The sequence below is a fragment of the Parasteatoda tepidariorum genome, chromosome 4, assembly GCF_043381705.1.
Source record: "Parasteatoda tepidariorum isolate YZ-2023 chromosome 4, CAS_Ptep_4.0, whole genome shotgun sequence".
In the NCBI taxonomy this organism is placed as follows: Eukaryota; Metazoa; Arthropoda; class Arachnida; order Araneae; family Theridiidae; genus Parasteatoda; species Parasteatoda tepidariorum.
Window position 1 is genome coordinate 26,480,919 of NC_092207.1, and position 19,764 is coordinate 26,500,682.

The window sequence follows — 19,764 nt, forward strand, 5'->3', positions numbered from 1 at the left end:
AGTTTTATACTAATTGATTGAAGGATTACCAAACAACTATGTTAAGCCATCTTACTAGTTAATTTAACTTCATACTCAAAATGGCCCTACAAAACGATAAATCAGTTAAGAATCAGTGAATGCGTCTTTTAAAAAATATTTCATTCGGGAATTTTTAAAATTTTGATTTGATAGGCATTTTTTGAGATATGTAGTACTGAATTGAACAGAAGTACCTTTTAAGTACAGAATTGAATTTTCTATGTATAATCATATTAAATATTTTTGAATTCCGATAGTTTAATCTTAGCATTCTTCAAATAAGAATTTTTTGAAAACAATAAAGCAAATAAGAAAACAATTGAAAGCTCTGGCTGTAAAGAATAAAATTTTTATAATAAAAGTCAATATATGTAACAGCATTTCCAGAAGAGGTATTTAAAAAAATAGATATGTAAAAGGTAAAACTGCTGAATAGACAAGATCTCAGTTTTGCATTACATTAAAAATAAATATGCAGAATTAAGATTCAGATATTTCTAGTGGAATTCAGAAACCTAAGAAGCTCACAAGTGTGCTTTTCCCAGTCACTACTGCTAAATTTTCTGCTTTGAGCATTTATATTTCTGCCCTGCTTTCAATTTCTTTTTTGAAATTTTTTTTTACAAATAATAGTAATTCAAGGTGCCAAATTGCCTCTCCCCTTTTATTAAAAAAGTATTTTTAAAATATGTGGCTATGTTAAGTTAGGACAAAATGTTCATTAAAAAGAAAAAGAAAAAAAAGGAAGAAAAAAAAACGTGCTTGTAGACTGACATACTCCAAATCAGGGATTTTATGTACTGTATGAAATCAAAAGATTTAAAAATGAAGTAATAAAGTTAATTGGTATAATATTTTTATTAAATTTCACAAAATACAGCTGCAAAGACTGTTAAAATGTTTTTGATTTATTAAAAATTTATCACAGAGATTACATTAGCTGTATAATTAAACACAATGTTGGGGGGAAAAAAATTAAAACATGAAATAAAAGAATTTTATTTTTGAAAATATTAAGGTATAAACTTTCTATCATTAGTTAAAACATTCTATACATAAACATAAATTCTGATCCTTTAAGCTAGTAAACATAATTGTTTACCATTTACCAGAAAAAGNAAAAATACAAAAAAACGTGATTGTAGAATGACATACCCCAAATCAGGGATTGTATGTACTGTATGAAATCAAAAGACTTAAAAATGAAGTAATAATGTTAATTGGCATAGTATTTTTATTAAATTTCACAAAATACAGCTGCAAAGACTGTTAAAATGTTTTTGATTTATTAAATATTTATCACAGAGATTACATTAGTTATAAAATTAAACACAATGTTGGGGGGAAAAATTAAAACATGAAATAAAAGAATTTTATTTTTGAAAATATTAAGGTATAAACTTTCTATCATTAGTTAAAACATTCTATACATAAACATAAATTCTGATCCTTTAAGCTAGTAAACATAATTGTTTACCATTTACCAGAAAAAGTTTTTTTTTAAATTATTTCATCAAGAATTTTTTAAAAAGAAATATCAACAGCAAAAAATAGGAATCAACAATGTATCAAACCATTTAGAACTAACTTAAATGGTAAGACAGTTTTAAAATAATAATGTTTTAATATCCATTTACTTTTGCTACTGAAACACAAAACATAGAAAATATCAACTATGAAATTTAATTCTGTGGTTAAAAACATAAAAAATAACTTTTTGCTATCTTTTTTTTTGCATTATAAGACAAAAAATGGAGCAAGTAACATTAACCCATATTTGTAATTTTTTATTAAAATTTTTTTTTCTTGTTGATGAAAAATTACAGATTTGGTTTAATGTCAGATAGGAAAAGTGTATAGAAAAGACTTCCCTTCAAATTAGTACATTTTCCAAATTGAAACCACTAGAGGATTGAAATGACTTTCTGAAAGCAAATATATATGAAGCACATACATTAACAAACAAGTCATATGATAAATCAAATGTATCACATTTTTACATTGCAAATCTATAGACTTGATCAAAACATTTCCGTTGGAAGGTGTGGCTGTAGAAATTTGCAAATGAATGCATATATAACAAACAGCATCTACACATGGATTAGGGTTTAATTCGTTTGTTTTGGAAATGTGTGTGTGTGAAAAATGCTGAAATATTAACAGCAGCAATTGAGAGTAAATGTGTCCAAACAGGACCAAAAGACTGTTATACATTCTTCGGAGCACTCCAACACTTGTCTAACATTCCTATTTTCCTCTCCTGCAATTTTCCAATTTTTTTGCGCACCAAAAATCCTTAAGAGTTCGATTAATGTAGATATGCATCATGCAATTTTGGACTTCATTAAGGCAGTTGGGGAAAAAAAGTGTTTTACCAAACAAGTATTAGGGGTACAAGTACTTTACTTTTTGCTCCCCCTAAAATATTTAAAGCAATGGAATGATTACCTAAATGTTCACGATAATTCTGCATGAATGCTGTACCAAATCTGGAATGTACAGCCCTCAAAAGGGAAACTTTTTTATCACAACATGCATAATCAAATATCTGTTTCTACTTAAGAATAAATCCTTGTAAAAATTAGTGGTAGTAATCTTATCATTAAAATATACAAAATTATTAATATTTATTTTTCAGCTTCTTCCAAAAAAAAAAAAACTACAAGAAACAACTAATCTATTGAAAATATAACAATATACATAGATCAGGAATGTTTTAGCATACCATTATTTTTGGAAGTTTGATTTTAAGCTCATGAAAATAATTGTAATAGTAATATTGCAGTAGTTCTATGTACTAATGCTAAAAATATCACATAAATATAGCAGGAAAAATGGTAGACAGTATTGCTTAAGTTTAAATATCTATAGAAAAAATTTCCTGGTTAATTTTCTACTTTTAAGATAAATATTTTCAAACTATTAACAAAAATCTTTATACTCAAACTTAAAAGCATCATTCTCTATTTATCTATCGAATGTTTTAAAGCAAAAATGCTTGAATCAAAGCTGTACGTTTAGACTGTGCCATCTTTTTTAATCTGTTAATTTTCTTCAAAAGTAATACTAAATATGCTATTTATGTTTATATTTTATGTTAATACATGAGTTTACCATCAATCGCTTCAAATTGCATATTTTTAACATGGTGTAAAGTTTTGCAACTGTAATAAAAAGTAGAAAGTGATTGTATTTGTATTGCAATAGAAATTAACACACAAAGATCTTTGGACTGCAAAAATCAAGAATTCTTGTAAATTATTTTTTATATAATTTTTTAAATCTAAAAAATATTATCATTTAAGAAAATTAATTTTTAAAAATTTAAAAAAACAATAGATTGTTTTTAGATTGAACTGATACAAAAGAAAATGTGTAAATTACATTGAGTTAATAATGTAATATATATTAAAATTCAAGAAGGATTTCTAAAATAATTTTATATAGATGCAGAATAGTTTCATTAATCTAAAATAACAGCATGGAAACAGTGATTTTAAAGTCATTTATCAACTACAATAATTTAATCACCTTGAAAACTTTTTATAACATGTCTGCTTACAATATCAAATTTACATTTAAAAAAATTTATTTTTAAATCATTCATAAACTTTTTTTCAAAAAAAAAAAAAATAATAATAATTAAATGTGCTCCAAGTTTATCAAGCTGTAGATTATAGCTTGTTATTGCTTAAAGTTTTTCTCAAACAAAAACTAAGTAATTAGTCATAATAGAATACTGAATTTTTTTTCAAACCCTATTACTATAGTTTCTTTATATACATAACAAAAATGAAACTAAACAAAGTAGAATTTGGCAACATGAATAATGTGAAAACTTGATAAATTCAAGTCAAATCTTTCCTTCTTTTTTCTACATCTATTTGCAATTATTTTTTGTGATACATAGATATAATTAATAACAGATAACATTTGTTGTTAGAAAAACTTTTTTCAAATTTACACCTAACAATCATAATACATTTCAATCATTATTTTTTTACAAAATTTTTATAAATTTACAAAAGAATTATGATTTTAAAAAGAGAAAACTTAATTCACTTTCCAATAATAATTCAGTTCTGAAAAAAAAAGCCAAAAAACTTAAGCATACATACATACTAACATGTTTTAACACGATATACTACAGTTAGAATACTTTTATTTTTAAAATGAAATAGCAGCAAAATATCTCAATCAAAGTTAAATTACATACAAAAATATAAATAATTATAATTACTAATACAAAATCATAAACATAAAAAAATTACCGGAATTACATGGCAGTGTCATCATATTTATTAACCGATAAGTGAACATCCATAAATTACAATACATGCCATTTAACATGATCAGAACATTGAATGGTTAAGTGCTCCAGTGAGGAAGAAATTGAATTATTTGTTGAGGCGCTTGTACATGCCATACACCAGAAATGCCATCACAGCAACACCCACGGGAAGAAAATAGCGCATCCGAAAGCTGAAGAAGGGAGGGCCATCATCAATAATTACAGAAGAACACACCTGATAATATGAATAATTCTCAAAAGAACGATTAAGACTAAATATGTATAATTGTTATAAATAATGTAATACAAATTAATTTCCTATGTGTGTATTTACTATTGACCAGAGTAAATTGGATATTATATATATTTTATACTTTGTTAAAGGGTTGATAGATAATTAAAAAGAGAAACAAAATTTACTTAATTCTTTAAGGCTATAGTATCTAATGTGACATAATTAAAGGTTTAGTCATAAAATAAAATTTGTTTGCATAAAAATATTTGAGACATCTAAGTAATTGCAAATCAATGCTTGCATGTTCCTCATACAAATCCACAATTCGAACCAATTTGGATCAAAATTGGTGCATGTAGACTTGAAAATTTAAATTTTTCAGAAAGTGGCTTGTGACTGGTAGACTCTAATAACTTAGTAACCACTTTTTCTTCAAACATAATAAATACATTGGTGACAAAAAACAATAAGTCTTTTTGATTTAAAAGCCTTTTCTTTTCTATTTTTTCACTTTTGTTAAATTAAACTATTTTTAAAAAAAATAATAAAAATTCAAATTAGAAGTAATATTTGGTAATAAAAACTTAATTCAACAATAAAAATAATATAAATCCACCACAAAATTCAGTTGAAAACGTACTGACATTAAAGAACTTTTTTTTAAAAGTATTTAGAATCGCAAAATACATTTGATGTATACATTACTATAACTTTGAAATATATGAATTGTTTAAAAAAACTCTTGCTTCACATGAATCTTTCCTCCACTAATTAATGGATTCTAAAGGATCAAAATTTTGAATGGAGACATTGGACATTTTAATGAAAATTTGGTTTCTGAGAGTCGCTTTCTAGGGTGATAAACTTTTATCATTAAAATAGTTTCTAAAAAAAGGGAGAAAAAAAGAACACCAATGGGAAAAAATGAGTGGCTGTTAACTTAATTTAAGTCACTGCTATTTTTCAATAACACAGCTGTTCTCATTACCTGCTTTGAAGCATTCTTAAACCAGCCATTTATGAACAAACACACATGAAAGACATTTTTTATAGTGTAGATATGAAGGCCATTATTTAAATTAAAATGCAAAAGTTTTGTTTTCAGATGTTTAAAAATGGTTACATCAGGATTAACATTTAATTTTCGCGACCTTACAACTCTAATCAAACAAAGAAATTACTTTGAGAGTTAATAGCATGCTCTTTAATCATTTTTTGTTCACTTTAATTGTTTTAATTTTATTTTAATTAGCTGCTTCAAAGAATTCAAGTGATAAAAAAAAATTTCTCTACTAAGTCTAGTTTTTACACTATTTGAATGATTCTTTCTCTTATTGTTTTCTGTATAAAAAAAAAAAACTTTTAGCAAACATGCATTAGTTTATTTTGATATTAAAAGTTTAAGTATATTTTAAAAACAGTTAAACTGTAGGACCAATGAAACACAGTAATGATATTGTTTAAAAATATGTATAATAATTTAACAAAATCATACAATATTGCGCAATGTAATATATATATAATTCTGTATTTAATTCATTTCAAAATAAATTTACATTTATGAAGGAATAAAAAATTTTTCAATTCCTCTGAACACAAATATGAAAAATTTTGTTCAATAAAAGAGGGAGACAATTAACAGTTGGGCTGAAAAGTTTGTAGGCTAACTTGGAAAAAAATTTTTTTTGATAAAATTCCATTTTATTATTCAATATAGCTTCCTTGAAGGGCGATACAACGATTATAGTGGTCAACGATTATAACGATACCATTTTTATAGTACAATTTGTCTTTAGCCTCAAAATAGGCCTTTGTTTCAGTGATTACTTCATCATCGGCGCCATATTTCTTTCCAGCAAGCATTCTCTTGAGGTCTGAGAACAGGAAAAAGTCACTGGGGACCAGATCTGGAGAATACGGTGGATGCAGAAGCAATTCGAAGACCAATTCATATAATTTTGCCATCGTTTTAATTGACTTGTGACCTGGTGCTTTGTCTTGATGAAACAGCACTTTCTTATTTTTCAAATGGGGCCGTTTTTCTGCGATTTCGTAGTTCAAATGCTCCAATAACGCTATGAAATAGTCGCTGTAGATGATTTTTCCCTTTTCAAGATAGTCAATGAATATTATACCATGAGCATCCCAAAATACTGACGAAAACTTTGCCAGCTGACTGTTGCGCCTTTCCCCGCTTTGAAGTTGGTTCGTCTCGTGCAGTTCACTCGGCTGACGGTCGGTTGGACTCCTGGTGTGAAATTATGGATCCATGTTTCACCCATTGTACCATATTGACGCATAAATTCGGGTTTATTACGATTAAACAGCTTCAAAAACAGCTCAAAATCACCAATTCGTTGTTATTTTTGTCCAATTGGGAGCTCGTGCGGCACCCACTTTGCCTAGAGCTTTCATATACCTAAATATTCATTCACGATGTGTTCAACACGTTCCTTTGATATCTTTAGAGTCTCAGATATTTTGATCCACTTCACTTTACGGTAATCTAAAATTATTTTGTGGACTTTTGTGATGTTTTCGTCGGTAACAGCCTCTTTGGGGCGACTACTGTTTGCATCGCCGTCGGTGCTCATTTCGCCTCGTTTAAACTTCCAACCACTTCTCAATGGTTGATTTTCCTGGTACAGAGTCCGAATAATGTTTCCCAAGCCGAGCCTTGGCTTCAAGAGTATTTTTTTTCGCTAAAAACAATGCTTTAAAAACACACGAAATTCCTTTTTATCCATTGTTCTTAAACTAACAAAAGTTGCTTCACTAAAATTACTATATCTCACAAACTAATAGTCCGACAGCTGTCAAATTTATACACGTGTCTTTCAAAGGTTAGAACTAACTAAAAATCATACGTATTTAATAATAGTAGCTCCATCTATGTGTCAGCCTACGAACTTTTCAGCCCAACTGTTAAAGCATTAATATTCTTACTCTTAAAATTAAGCATGATCACAACATTTACAGACACATTGTCACGATATTAATGTCACAAGGATGGATAATGATGAATTTTCTAACCCTAATATTTGTGAGTGAAATACAAATGTTTAGCCCATATATTTTAAAATGCTCTTTTTGCAAAGGTTTTAATATTTCTATGGCATTTATTAATTTAATAAAGTTTAGTAAATTGTGTAATGTGTGGTTTAATTATTTTCATAGAATAATCTTTAACGAGCCTTAAAATTATAATTAATAAGCATACAAATTGTATTTGTAAAATGTAAAGAGTGTAATGAGTTTAGGTTCAAACTCTAAATTTATTGATGCTACAAATATATACATTATTTCATAAACAATAAATAATAAGACAACATAAAAAAAGGAAAAGGAACAATTAAAAAGTTATTTGTGAGACTTACCAGCTACTTGTACCAGGAGCCTAAAAATAATTTAAAACAAGACTTAAATAGTATTTTAATTTATAATAAATTTTAATATGTATAGTGCACAAAATAATAAACCCCCTAAATAATACTTGATCTAAAGGTCAGATTCTCATGCACTAGGTTTAAGTGCCTAAATTTAAATATGATACTTATTTAGTGCAATTGATATTTTAAATTACAAAATCGAACACAAAAATATACTTTCTCTGGATAAACACAACTTTTTTTTCAGCAGGTTTGGATTCTTGAGCCTCAAAATATGGAGACTGAAAAATATGGTTCCCTGGAAAATATGGCAAAAGCTAAGACTTCGTAATTTAATTTCCTTTTTTACATATTTTGCCCCAACTCTGAACTAATGATTTGAGTTAAAAAAAAAACTTCGCAAACAATTGTAAAATTTGTTAATTTAAAGATAATTGCTTTTAAAAACTTACTTTTTATAATCACTTATTAGTTAAGAAAGAATGGAACAAACTTTGAATTGTATATCTATTTTTACCTCAATTTAATGTACAAAAGTTTAAATGACAAAATCCAAAATTTTAAAGAAATTGATTTTTAATAGCTTTTGGGGAATCAAAATGTAAAAACATTACTTTTTTAATGTGGTGAAGTAAAGAAGTATGCAAAAAACGAAATTAACGTATTAAGACTCAAACATTCAATCTCTTTTCAAATCCACGATCAAATTTTCCAGATTATCGCTGCCCACATGTTTTGAGAGTTAAGAAAAATTGGTTGAAAAAACATATGTTAATTCAAGGAAAGTGTGTTTTTTGTGCCTGATTTTATAACTTAAAATATCTTTTATACAAGTTAATTAGCATAAAGGTTAGGTTTTTTAACTATTGAGTCCCAGTACATGAAAATCTGACATTTAGATTAAAACTTGTTCAGGATGTTTTTGTATACTGAACAAATAACAGGCCAAATAACAAAATAAAACTATATTGTCAACTCTGTTAATGTAAACTCAAAGTGGACACAAATTATTTTATTATTAGTTCAGAAATTTCATTACAAAAATGTAAAATATGTAGATATTTTTCATTAACTGTACACTATGCATAACATACATATTCTATACATAAACTACTATTGTTAATAGATAAAGAACAAATTTTATGTTATGCCTATGAAAGTGCTTTCATTTCTCGTCTAACACATTATTTATAAATTTCTAAAATTTCAGATAAATACAAGTAATTAATTAAGAAGTTAATTAACTTTATATGGATGAAGCCAAATCGAAACAACAAATAATAATAAGAAAAAACTACCTAATAGATATCTGAGTTTAGACATTAAAAATAATAACTAGTAAATGATTTAAATTTCCAATTTTTTACTCCTCATACTGACCAAATATGACTATATTAAGTAAAGGTTTCAAATATAGATTACTTACCTTTTTTGCTTTTCTATCTGCCTGAAAGAAAATGAAAATTATTTTAAAAAATTTTTTCAATTCAACAGAAATTTAATTGAATTTTTACCTTATTATAGGAATAGAAAAACACTAAATATGCATATAAAAACGATGAAAAAAAATCAGCTGAGGCAATAAGTTTATTAATAACTCAAGCCAATGAATGCAATTAAAAAATTAATCTCACTTCTTCCCTGTTATCCTGGTGTTTTTCTTATTTTAAATTTATGTTTATTCACTATAATAATAAAGAAAATATAGTTCGATATTCAGAAAACTGAAAGATCTCATGGCAATAAAGCATGTAAAATATAATAATTTGAAAATGAAAAACTATAATAAGCAACTAATGTTCATATCATTATATATTTATTAATCCAAGAATTTCAATGACTTAAGGAGATATTTTTTAAAATATAATTCAACAAATGTAGAAATAACCCTTACATGCTTAACAAGTAAAACGCAAATTTCTATTACCAGCTTTTATTTAACAAGTATGTAGTTTTTGCGCAGATGATAGAAATAGAAAATTGATTAATTATATAAGAACAGAAAAATGAACATAAAACTTTGATTTCAAATTCTCTAAATTAATGTATGTAAGAGTAGAAAATCTTAGATCTGTAAAAAAATATTGAACTGATTCATAACAAACAGTCTATTCTTATTATTAATTAAAATCAGGGTTGGGTTTTTGACGTCAAAAAGTGGTTTTTGACATGACAAGGGTATAATACTGGTTTAAACCGTNACATAATTCTCCTATTTTATATTGTTTCAATTGACTTTTTGCATCTGAAGAATGTCCAACATCTTCAAAGGCTTCTGTAGCTTCCTTGCCTTTAAAATAATTTTATCAATAAAAAAGCAATATTAATAACTTGACAAAGATATTTAATGGCTAATAACCAACTATAAACAAATCATAAAGAACATTTAAATTTTTAAGTGCTAAAATGTCCCTCACATGTTTAAAAAATAAAATAAAAACTCAATAGAGTTGGGTAAGTGACTTTGTTCTCAGTTTGGAACATAGTCAGGGGTGCAGCTTTTAAATAATAGGACTGAAATTTACCTATACATTTTTGACAGTTCTGTAATGCGATCAAATGTCACTCTTGAACATTATAATAAGTGTATAAATGATAATACTTCTCGCATCAATATTTAAAAAAAATATATAACAATTGACTTTCCAGAATAGTTATACAATAACAGTAAATTAAATATGATTTTAAGAATTTTTATTAAATAGTCTTAATTTTACTAACATTAAACAATTCTTATTAACCAGGAATGCTATGGATTTGTTAATAAAAAACAAAGCACCCTAAACAATAGAAATTTACAATTACTATATTAATAATACACTGCAAAAAATGAGTAAAATTTTTTTTTATTGTGAAATTTTTTTATTAGTACATATCATATTTTTTAAAATTGATTTCTTGGATTTTGATATTTTAACCAAAACGGAATTCGGTTCTCAGCATAAAAGAGTGGCACCCCTGCATGGTTTAGGTTTTTGGCACGTCAAAAACCTACAAGATCGCGAAAATTTTAAATAGTAAATTTTTAAATCCAGGGTGCATAGCCAATTTTTTCAACAAAAAATAAGCACCTTTTAAGTACTTTTTAAGCACTCAAAATATTTTTAAGCTCTATATACGGGAACAAAATGCAAAATAGTTCTCAAAGACTTTACATGATCATGATAAAATAACTAGTTTTTGACAAAGAACTCTTTTCTTGATTATATTAGCCATTAAAAAATGATCATGAGATTTTTCGGTTCGATTTTAAAAAGTGGAAAATGAAGCTTGAAATTGAGAATATCTTGCAAAATGCAGTAGAAATGCACATGAGAGAGCAATAATCTCACCGAACCCAGTTCTCTATATGCACATGGGAACTCTCAAGTATTTAATCAAACCTGCAAAAGACTAGCGCTCTCATATGCTATGGATCGACGCTACGCTGAAATAGATTGTAGTTGAATGAATTGTGAAAACGTTGAATAGAACAATACGAAAAGCACGCTTTTGCATAATATGTGAGGAAAATTGACATGGTAAAGAAAAAATTTCATTTTCGAAAAGGGGAAATTAAGCACTTTCTAAAAACACCAAATGAAAAAAGCACCTTTAAGGGCTAGCAATATTTTTTGGTAAATAAAAAAATATCAAACCTTACTATTACTTATTAGACACCATAGAATTAAAATAATACACCAATTTCTTTATATTAATATATTCCTTACATTAGAAAAGTTATGCAACAATCTTTTACAAAATAATATCTGTGGTGTGGCTAAATCAAAAAGGGGGGTGACTAACATTAAGTCGACTTAAGATTAAATAAAATTTAGAAACTAATTATGTAAAGGCCGAAAAAGATGATAGTGGGGTACATTACGATTGTATGATGCAATGGTTCAGGTAAGTGCAACCTAGGAACATGCTGGAAAAAAAGGAAGGAAGAGAAAACAACTTACATAATAAAGTAACTCACCATACCCATAGTAAAGGATGCTAATTATTTATTACAAATTTAACATATTTTGTACTATCAACACATTGGCAAACATGCCAACCAAAAAAAAACTCGGCCTAAGCCGATAAACAAACAAACACTTCAACAGGGGGAAAAAGCCACAATTGCCTGTTTCTCCGTTATGAAGATAGGCAAGAAAAAACTCGCCAAAAAAAATTTACGAATATCGCATTGGTTGGACGGAGAAAGATCAGAGGGGCAAATCACAGAGCTGCAAATATTGGCCAACTGGCGAAATTAATTGTTAAGCTCTATGCCAAACATGAAGCAGGGTTGTCAAAAGTGGTGACACACCTGGAATAGAATTTTGTGGAATGTTCTGGAACATTCTTGGCGCCATCATAAGATCAAAAGGGGCGCTTTGCATTTGATGCAAGCCGAAACGTGAGAAAATGGACTTTGGTGTCACTCCTTCTCAATCCAACAAAGGGGTTTGCTGACTGGACATACATCTTGCTGTCAGCGAAGTAACAAAAGGAGGAATCTTCTTTTAAAGGAAGAACATAAATGCAGAGAAAGATTACTTTCCCCAGGTTACAAAATAAATTGAGGCTTAAAACTTAAATACTACATGAAATTATTGCAAGGAATTATTGAATACTGATAAATAAATAACATTAATTACAAGTGTAAAAAGAAGAAATTAAAAAACATACAATTAAAAGTTTATCACAAATTTAACAGTTACAATTATTTAAGCTGTTTATTACATTATTAACAAATTAACAATTAACAAATGATTATTAAATTAGATGAATGACGATGATTAAATAAATTAGATGATTAGATAATGAAATTAGAATTAACAAATGATTTTAATTAATATGTAGTATACCATACTACAATATCCTACCGAGATAGCATAAAAAAATTGAAATGCATGCATGCATTTATATAAATAAATATATGTATTTTTTATGTTTATAATCAATAAGCAAAAAAGAAAAAAAAACAATAAATTTTTTTTTAATTGCTTAGTAAAAATTCATTTTTAAGCAGTCACTCCAGTGTTTAGAGTGTGTAACTATTAAAAAAATTAGATTCTTATTTAATTTTAGTTAGATATCATTGTGAATAGAATAAATTGTTTTACATTTCAAATGAATAATACACACAGTAAATGCATTTTAGCATACTAAAACAACAAAATACTATTTGCAACTACTACAAGATTAAGAGCAAAATTAAGTTTACCTCCCCAATCTTGCAAAACTTCTGGACCTCCAGGATGCTAAAAAAAACATACGAACATTTGTAAGATTAATTGGTCACTTTCGTTTTTTTCTATTTAGTAAAATAAATTAAAAGGAATATCTCAATTGGTTTGCACAGTGTTACTTTATAAAGGCCAATTTCTGCTAAGTTTCACTATACAGTATTAAGATTAGCTTGCGCATCTTGAACTTGATATTTTCATTACTTGGGGTAACTTTAAAACCGGAATGAAACATTGCTAGCAACAATGAATATTTTTCTAATTACTTCAAAATTTAAAAAGTCATTCTTTTTTAATTTTCATCTCTTAAACATCTCACCCTATAAATAAATATGATGGATTTTATAAAGGGTAATCTTTGACAAAATGTTTTATCTTTCCTCTTCTTAAAAGAAAGATAAATTGTACAATATTTTTATGAATCAGATAATAAAACAGTTTTTTGAATTAAATAGGATTCAAAATTATTTTATTGAGAGTTTCCATGAAAAAATATTAATATTTTAATAAAAACGAAGAAAAAAACATATTTTTTCAGAAACACATATTAAAAGAGCATAAATTCATTTTCATTCAAAGAGCAGAAATATGATTTTCAATTAATGAGTGATAGTTCACAAGTGGCAGAAAGGTGTAGAATTAAATAGACACCCTAATACTACACTAAAAATTTAAATATTACAAATTTTTATTATTTACTTTTTATATCAACCCTATAAACAAATAAATCTTTACGATATTAAAGTTTTAATACTATAAAAAACTAATTTAATGGTATTCCACGAAGCCCTACGGTGTCAAATGGAACGGCACCACTTTTCTTTTCATGTTTCAAAATACAATTGCATGTATATAAAATTAACATGCATGGAAAACCTTAAATGTGTCAAAAATGAGGGTTGTTTTGGTTGATTAATTTTCATATTCCCTAAAAATTTTAACTATAAAATTCATACTCTAAGTTACAATTAATAAACCATTGATATTATTTTGCCAAAATTCTTATCACCACAGTATCTTAATTAGCATTCTAGGTACTAAAGGAATATTCTAAAAAAAAATTACAGAAGGGCACCAACTAGCCATCCCCGGACAAATCCCAACACCTTTTATTTTTAATTTCTGAAAGTTAAAACACTTTAGTAAGAGTTATAGGATGAAAAGATACAGACATGGAAATAGTCCTGACACTAGTACCTATAAAATAACAACAATATCAACAGCAACCCATTATCACACACAATTAATTGATGTTTTATTAACATCATTGATATCAATAAAAGTTTGGCAAATCACTTTTATGCCCCATGCAACAGAATAGTATCTAACTATTTAGGAAGATTTCCGTATCAGTATTGCCAAAGCCTGTAAAAAACTAAAAAAGAACATCAGAGAAGGAGGCCAATTAGTAGGATATAACTTATAGCTAACCTCAGGAAAACCAATACAGGTTTCTTTTAAAGTTTAAAAATTTTTAAGCGCTTTAGCGATTTTAGTAGACTTGAACAGATACTGATAAGGAACAGGGTGCGTAGCCAAATCTTTGAATCAAAAATAAGCACTTTTTAAAAACTTTTCAAGCACTATTATCACTAAGTTACAAAAGTTAAATTAAAAATAATGTAACTCTAGTGAAAAATATCAGAAAGTCTTTTTTTGAAATGATAATAATATTTGTTTTCTTGGAAAGGTGTGTCGTTTATGAAAGAGCAAAATCATTGATCTGTCTGGGTTTTTTTAAGAGGTACCTATCTTGTGAAAATTTAGACATAATTAGTGCAAATAAAAAATTATATTTAAAAAATCAACACAAAAATATGGTAAAGGAAGAAAATATTTTCAAAAATTGTCACTACAAATAAATATCATTTATGACTTATTTCTATATATTTTTCCCTATATACTCAAAAATAATTTTGGTATTGTAAAATTTTGGGCTAAAAATTTTATCTAAATTACAAAAAGCATAAATCTGTAAAAAATCATTGTCCACAGTAAAATTTCAACTTGAATTTAGTAAAANAAATCACAACTGGCTGTTGACATCACTAATTATTAAGCGTTAACTCTGCAAAAAATAGACAATAGAAAAATACATAATCGAAAATTTTCATGGCTAGCTTTGTTTTGAAATTAAATTTTTTGAAATCTTCGTTTGTTGCAAGATATTTCGCGTAAGAACCCGTACCCCTGGGGGTACACGTACCACACTTTGGGAAATACTGACTTAGGGTAACTTTAAAACTGGAATGAAACATTGCTCTTAACAATGAATATTATCCCAATTACTTCAAAATTTAAAAAGTCATTGTTTTTCTAATTTTCATCTCTTAAACATCTCACCTTATTAATATGATGGATTTTATAAAGGGTAATCTTTGACAAATTGTTTTATCTTTCCTCTTCTAAAAAGAAAGATAAATTATGCAATATTTTTAGGAATCAGTCTAATGAAACAGCTTTTTGAAATAAATAGGACTCAAAATTATTTTATTGAAAGTTTCCTTGAAAATTATAAATATTTTAATAACAACAAAGAAAATATATATTTTCTCAGAAACACATATCATAAAAGCATTAATTATACAATTTTCAAACAATGAGTGACAGTACACAAGTGGCAGAAAGATGTGAAATTAATTAGAAAATTACACTAAAGAACACTAAAAATTGAAATATTACTAAAAGAACACTAAAAATTTAAATGTTACTAAAAGAACACTAAAAATTTAAATATGTATTACTAAAAGAACACTAAAAATTGAAACATTACTAAAAGAACAATAAAAATTGAAATATTACTAAAAGAACACTAAAAATTGAAATATTACAAACTTAATTATTTACTTTTCATAACAGCCCGATAACCAAATAAATGCTTAAAGTATTAAAGTTTTCATATTAAAAAATATATAATTTGAATTTAAAATTCAAATAATTTAAAGGTATTTCACGAAGCCCTATGTTGTCAAATGGAACAGTATCACTTTTCATGTATGTATAAAAATTAACATGCATGGAAAACCTTTCATGTGTTAAAAATGAGGAATGTATTGGTTAATTAATTTTCATATTCCTAAAAAATTTTTAACAAAAAAATTCAATTCTACTCAAAGTTACAATTAATAAACCATTGGTACTAATTTGCCTATAAACTTGCCACAATATCTTAATTAGCATTCTTGGTACAAAGGGAATATTTCCACATTGACATCTAGGCTAAAATAATCACAAATCCCAACCCATTTTGTTTTTAATTTTTGCAAATTAAAACATGTTGGCGAGGGTAGAAGGATAAAAAAATACAGACATGGAAATACCCCTGGCACTAGTACCTATCAAATCCCAATAACATCAACAGCACCCATTATCACACCACAATTAATTAAACATCATTGATATTAATAAAAGTTTGAATTTTTTTTTTATGCCCCGTGCAACAGAATAGTATCTAACAATTTGGGAAGATTTCCGTATCAGTATCTATGCCAAAGCAATTAACAAGTTTCGACAACTACCGGGCAGTAACCTGGAAAAAACTTAAAAAGAACACCAGAGAAGGGGGCCAACTAGTAGGATATAACTTACAGCTAATTGCAGGAAAACCAATACATGTTTCTTTTTTTTAAGTATAAAATTTTTTAAGCGCTTTGGCGATTTCAGTAGACTCGAACAGATACCGATAAGGAAATGTCCCCAACTTATCAATAGACAGAAAAAAATTATTTAATTAAAGTTACTTCATCCTTAAACTGTGTAACATCATAAACGCCATTGTCTATAAGTAACCACAAAGAATCTTCAGTTGAATGAGCTGCTATCTCCTCTAGAGAATATGTTTTAATTTCTTCAGGCATTTTACAAGAAATCTAAAAAGTAGGCACAGTTATACTTAAATGTATATTTCATTTTTTTCTGTATTAATGAATAAAGTTTTAAAACATTAGAACCGATTTTGAAATGTACTAGTTATCTATAATATTATAACAATAAATTCAATGAATTAAAACCTTACATACAATTACTTTGTCTAAATGTAAAGTTTGAATAATAGTGCAAGCAGGAATAAGCTTTAATCCATAAAAACGACATAGAATAGGGAAGGAAAGAAATGAAAAATTGTGCCGGTACAAATACTAGTATATAATAATTCTCCTATCCTTAACTATTTTTATTTATTACAATTATAAGTATGCTCTAAATTAATTGTTATTCAGATCAAGGAGAAATTTAGAGAGTAAAAGGTTTGATCTAAAATAATTTTTAAAGTGCAAACTGTAAATGAATAGCAATTTTTATAACTAATTGAAATAAATTATTTAGATATACAACATATATTTGCAATCAGAACAATGTCATATAAAAAAAACTCTTAATGAATAAACCTCTTTTCAAAGGAAGAATAATTTACCGCTAATTATATCTGAAACATAAAAAATTTCTTTGAAGACGATTTACGAAACAAGTAAACAAAACCAATTCTGCATGCAATTCGTGATGAACTTTGATTTGAACTTGAAGTTGAGTTGTATTCTCCTTTCGATAACGTAATACTGTTTCATAATAATGTATACTACTTCAAATCTTTGGAGAAAAAATTTTTTGTTTAGTATAAAAAATAATCTACAATATATAAATTTTATTATGCTTACTAGTGTTATCGCACTATCACAAAACCACTTCCTTTTATTTTCACTGTAACTTTAAGCTGTATCTTATTACCATGACAACCTAATAAACTTTTTGTTACTTTCGATTCTTTAAAAAGTATTGTTGATTTGATTTTAATGTTCTTCAAAAATGCCTATTATAATTCAGCAAAAGTACATAAAATGGCATGAAAATGAAAATAAAATCAGTATAACTGTTCCAGTACAATCTCGCATCGATATAAATCCTTCTGTTTTTATATCGAGTAGATATTTAAAAGTAAGAAATAATCACAAAATCCTATTGCAGTTTTTCTACTTTAACTTTTCTTTAAAGTTCTTAACTTATCAAACCTTAAAAAATAACAGTAACCAATTGTTAAAACACCATAATTAAAGTAATAATTATTGTTGGTTTAAGTAATATTAGTCTATGTTTGAAATGAAATATAACTTAAGTTACATAACTTATGCGTGCTGTATTTGACTTTTAATGGCGAGCGTGCGAATATAAAAAGTGCCAATTTTTATAATTATTAAAGTAACTATGATTAGCATAATTAATAAACCGCTTTTCGTCTCCCCCCTCCAAAGAAGTTAAATTTAGTTTACTATGGTTTGTATTAACCACCAGAATTCAACTATGTCAGCTAACTAATGAGAAACGTCGAAAATTATTAATAAATAATTTTTAAAAAAATATTGTGAAAACGTTTTACGGTCATTGGCAGACTAATGATTTATAAAATAATATTTATAATTGTTGGGATTAAAAATTTTTATTTGAAATTTGTTGATTCATTTTAGTATTTTAACGTATAGAAAAAGTTACGGGAAATTGTTACTCATTTGATTTTGCTTGCAGTGTTCTATAAAAATAAATAAATAAATACAATAAAAAATAAACAATTTTTTCAACGTTGGCTGACTTATAGTTTGTAAAATAATATTTATAATATAAATTGAATAAGATTTTTTTTATTTATTGAAAATTTACTTTTATGCATTTTAGTTTGTAACAAAAATTACAAAGATTATAATTCAAGTTTAAATGTTCATGCTATATTCGAAAAGAAAAGACAAAACTTTTTAAGAATGCTATCTTTTTATGTTGTATTGTTTTTGAATTTCCCTCACATTAGGAAAATGATTTTACTACATTTCATAAAAAGAAAGAAAATAGTAATTCTCTATCTTTATGAGCAATTCATTTGAAAGCAAACATTTTAAATCACCCGAAGAAAGACGTTATTTTATATTCATCATTATAAAAGTCATCAATGCATCTGTCATATTTATTTTCAGCAAACTACTCAATCTAATCGTTTTGAAACAATACGAATTATCAGGTTATCATTTGATTCCATGTAAGGATTAAAATTTTTGAACTTTGAAAATTTTAAAACAAAATAAATGATCTAATTAATTTAAAATAGTTTTACTTCTTTAATTAAGCTAGCAGTTTAGTTTTAACGAATTCTAAATAAAATTGCTTTTGTACGGTGAATCAACGGTGACCTGTTTTTAAAATTAAATAAATACTATAAGACATTTTGATATATATATACAAAATGATGGGATTTTATTCCTCAGATAAGCTCGCCACCATACCTGTGGGAATGTTTCTTAGCCTCTTTCATAGACACAGAAGATAGCTTTGCCCGGATAATGAATGAAACAATATCATTTGAACTGAAAAAGAAATTTTCAGGATTGTGGATGAAACTGATAGATGATGAAGCCGGTATGAGGATTCTTTGCTTTTCTTCACTACAAAATTGCTTAAGAAATTATTTTATAGGCGAAATTGTGATATTTATAAAAAAAATCAGCGTGGATGATTCTTTCGAAAAATTAAAACTTAAGATTCTTATATATATATATATATATATATATATGTTCAAAATGAAGAAAAAAACAAAGAAAAATAATAGACAAATGAAAAAAAAGGGGGGAAATA

At 26.7% G+C, this 19,764-nt stretch overlaps 2 protein-coding genes across 2 annotated transcripts in view; one reads left to right on the forward strand and one right to left on the reverse strand.

Annotated features, from left to right (window-relative positions):
- Window positions 1-1,237: 1,237 nt before the first annotated feature.
- Window positions 1,238-17,666, reverse strand: LOC107448815 (cytochrome b5). Its single transcript, XM_071179564.1, has 6 exons — window positions 17,567-17,666; window positions 16,896-17,024; window positions 13,134-13,170; window positions 9,363-10,226; window positions 7,925-7,944; window positions 1,238-4,547 (listed from the first exon to the last, which is right to left on the reverse strand). Exons 2-4 carry the CDS (start codon window positions 17,010-17,012, stop codon window positions 10,087-10,089), a joined length of 294 nt encoding a protein of 97 aa, XP_071035665.1. The 5' UTR covers window positions 17,013-17,024; window positions 17,567-17,666; the 3' UTR covers window positions 1,238-4,547; window positions 7,925-7,944; window positions 9,363-10,086.
- A 224-nt stretch (window positions 17,667-17,890) lies between these two features.
- LOC107441204 (dynein axonemal assembly factor 4) overlaps window positions 17,891-19,764 on the forward strand; it is a 14,511-nt gene continuing 12,637 nt past the window's right edge. The window contains exons 1-2 of the mRNA XM_016054386.3: window positions 17,891-18,084; window positions 19,398-19,548. Coding sequence (XP_015909872.3) covers window positions 17,956-18,084; window positions 19,398-19,548 — 280 coding nt within the window. The 5' untranslated portion in view covers window positions 17,891-17,955. The remainder of the gene's footprint in view (window positions 18,085-19,397; window positions 19,549-19,764) is intronic.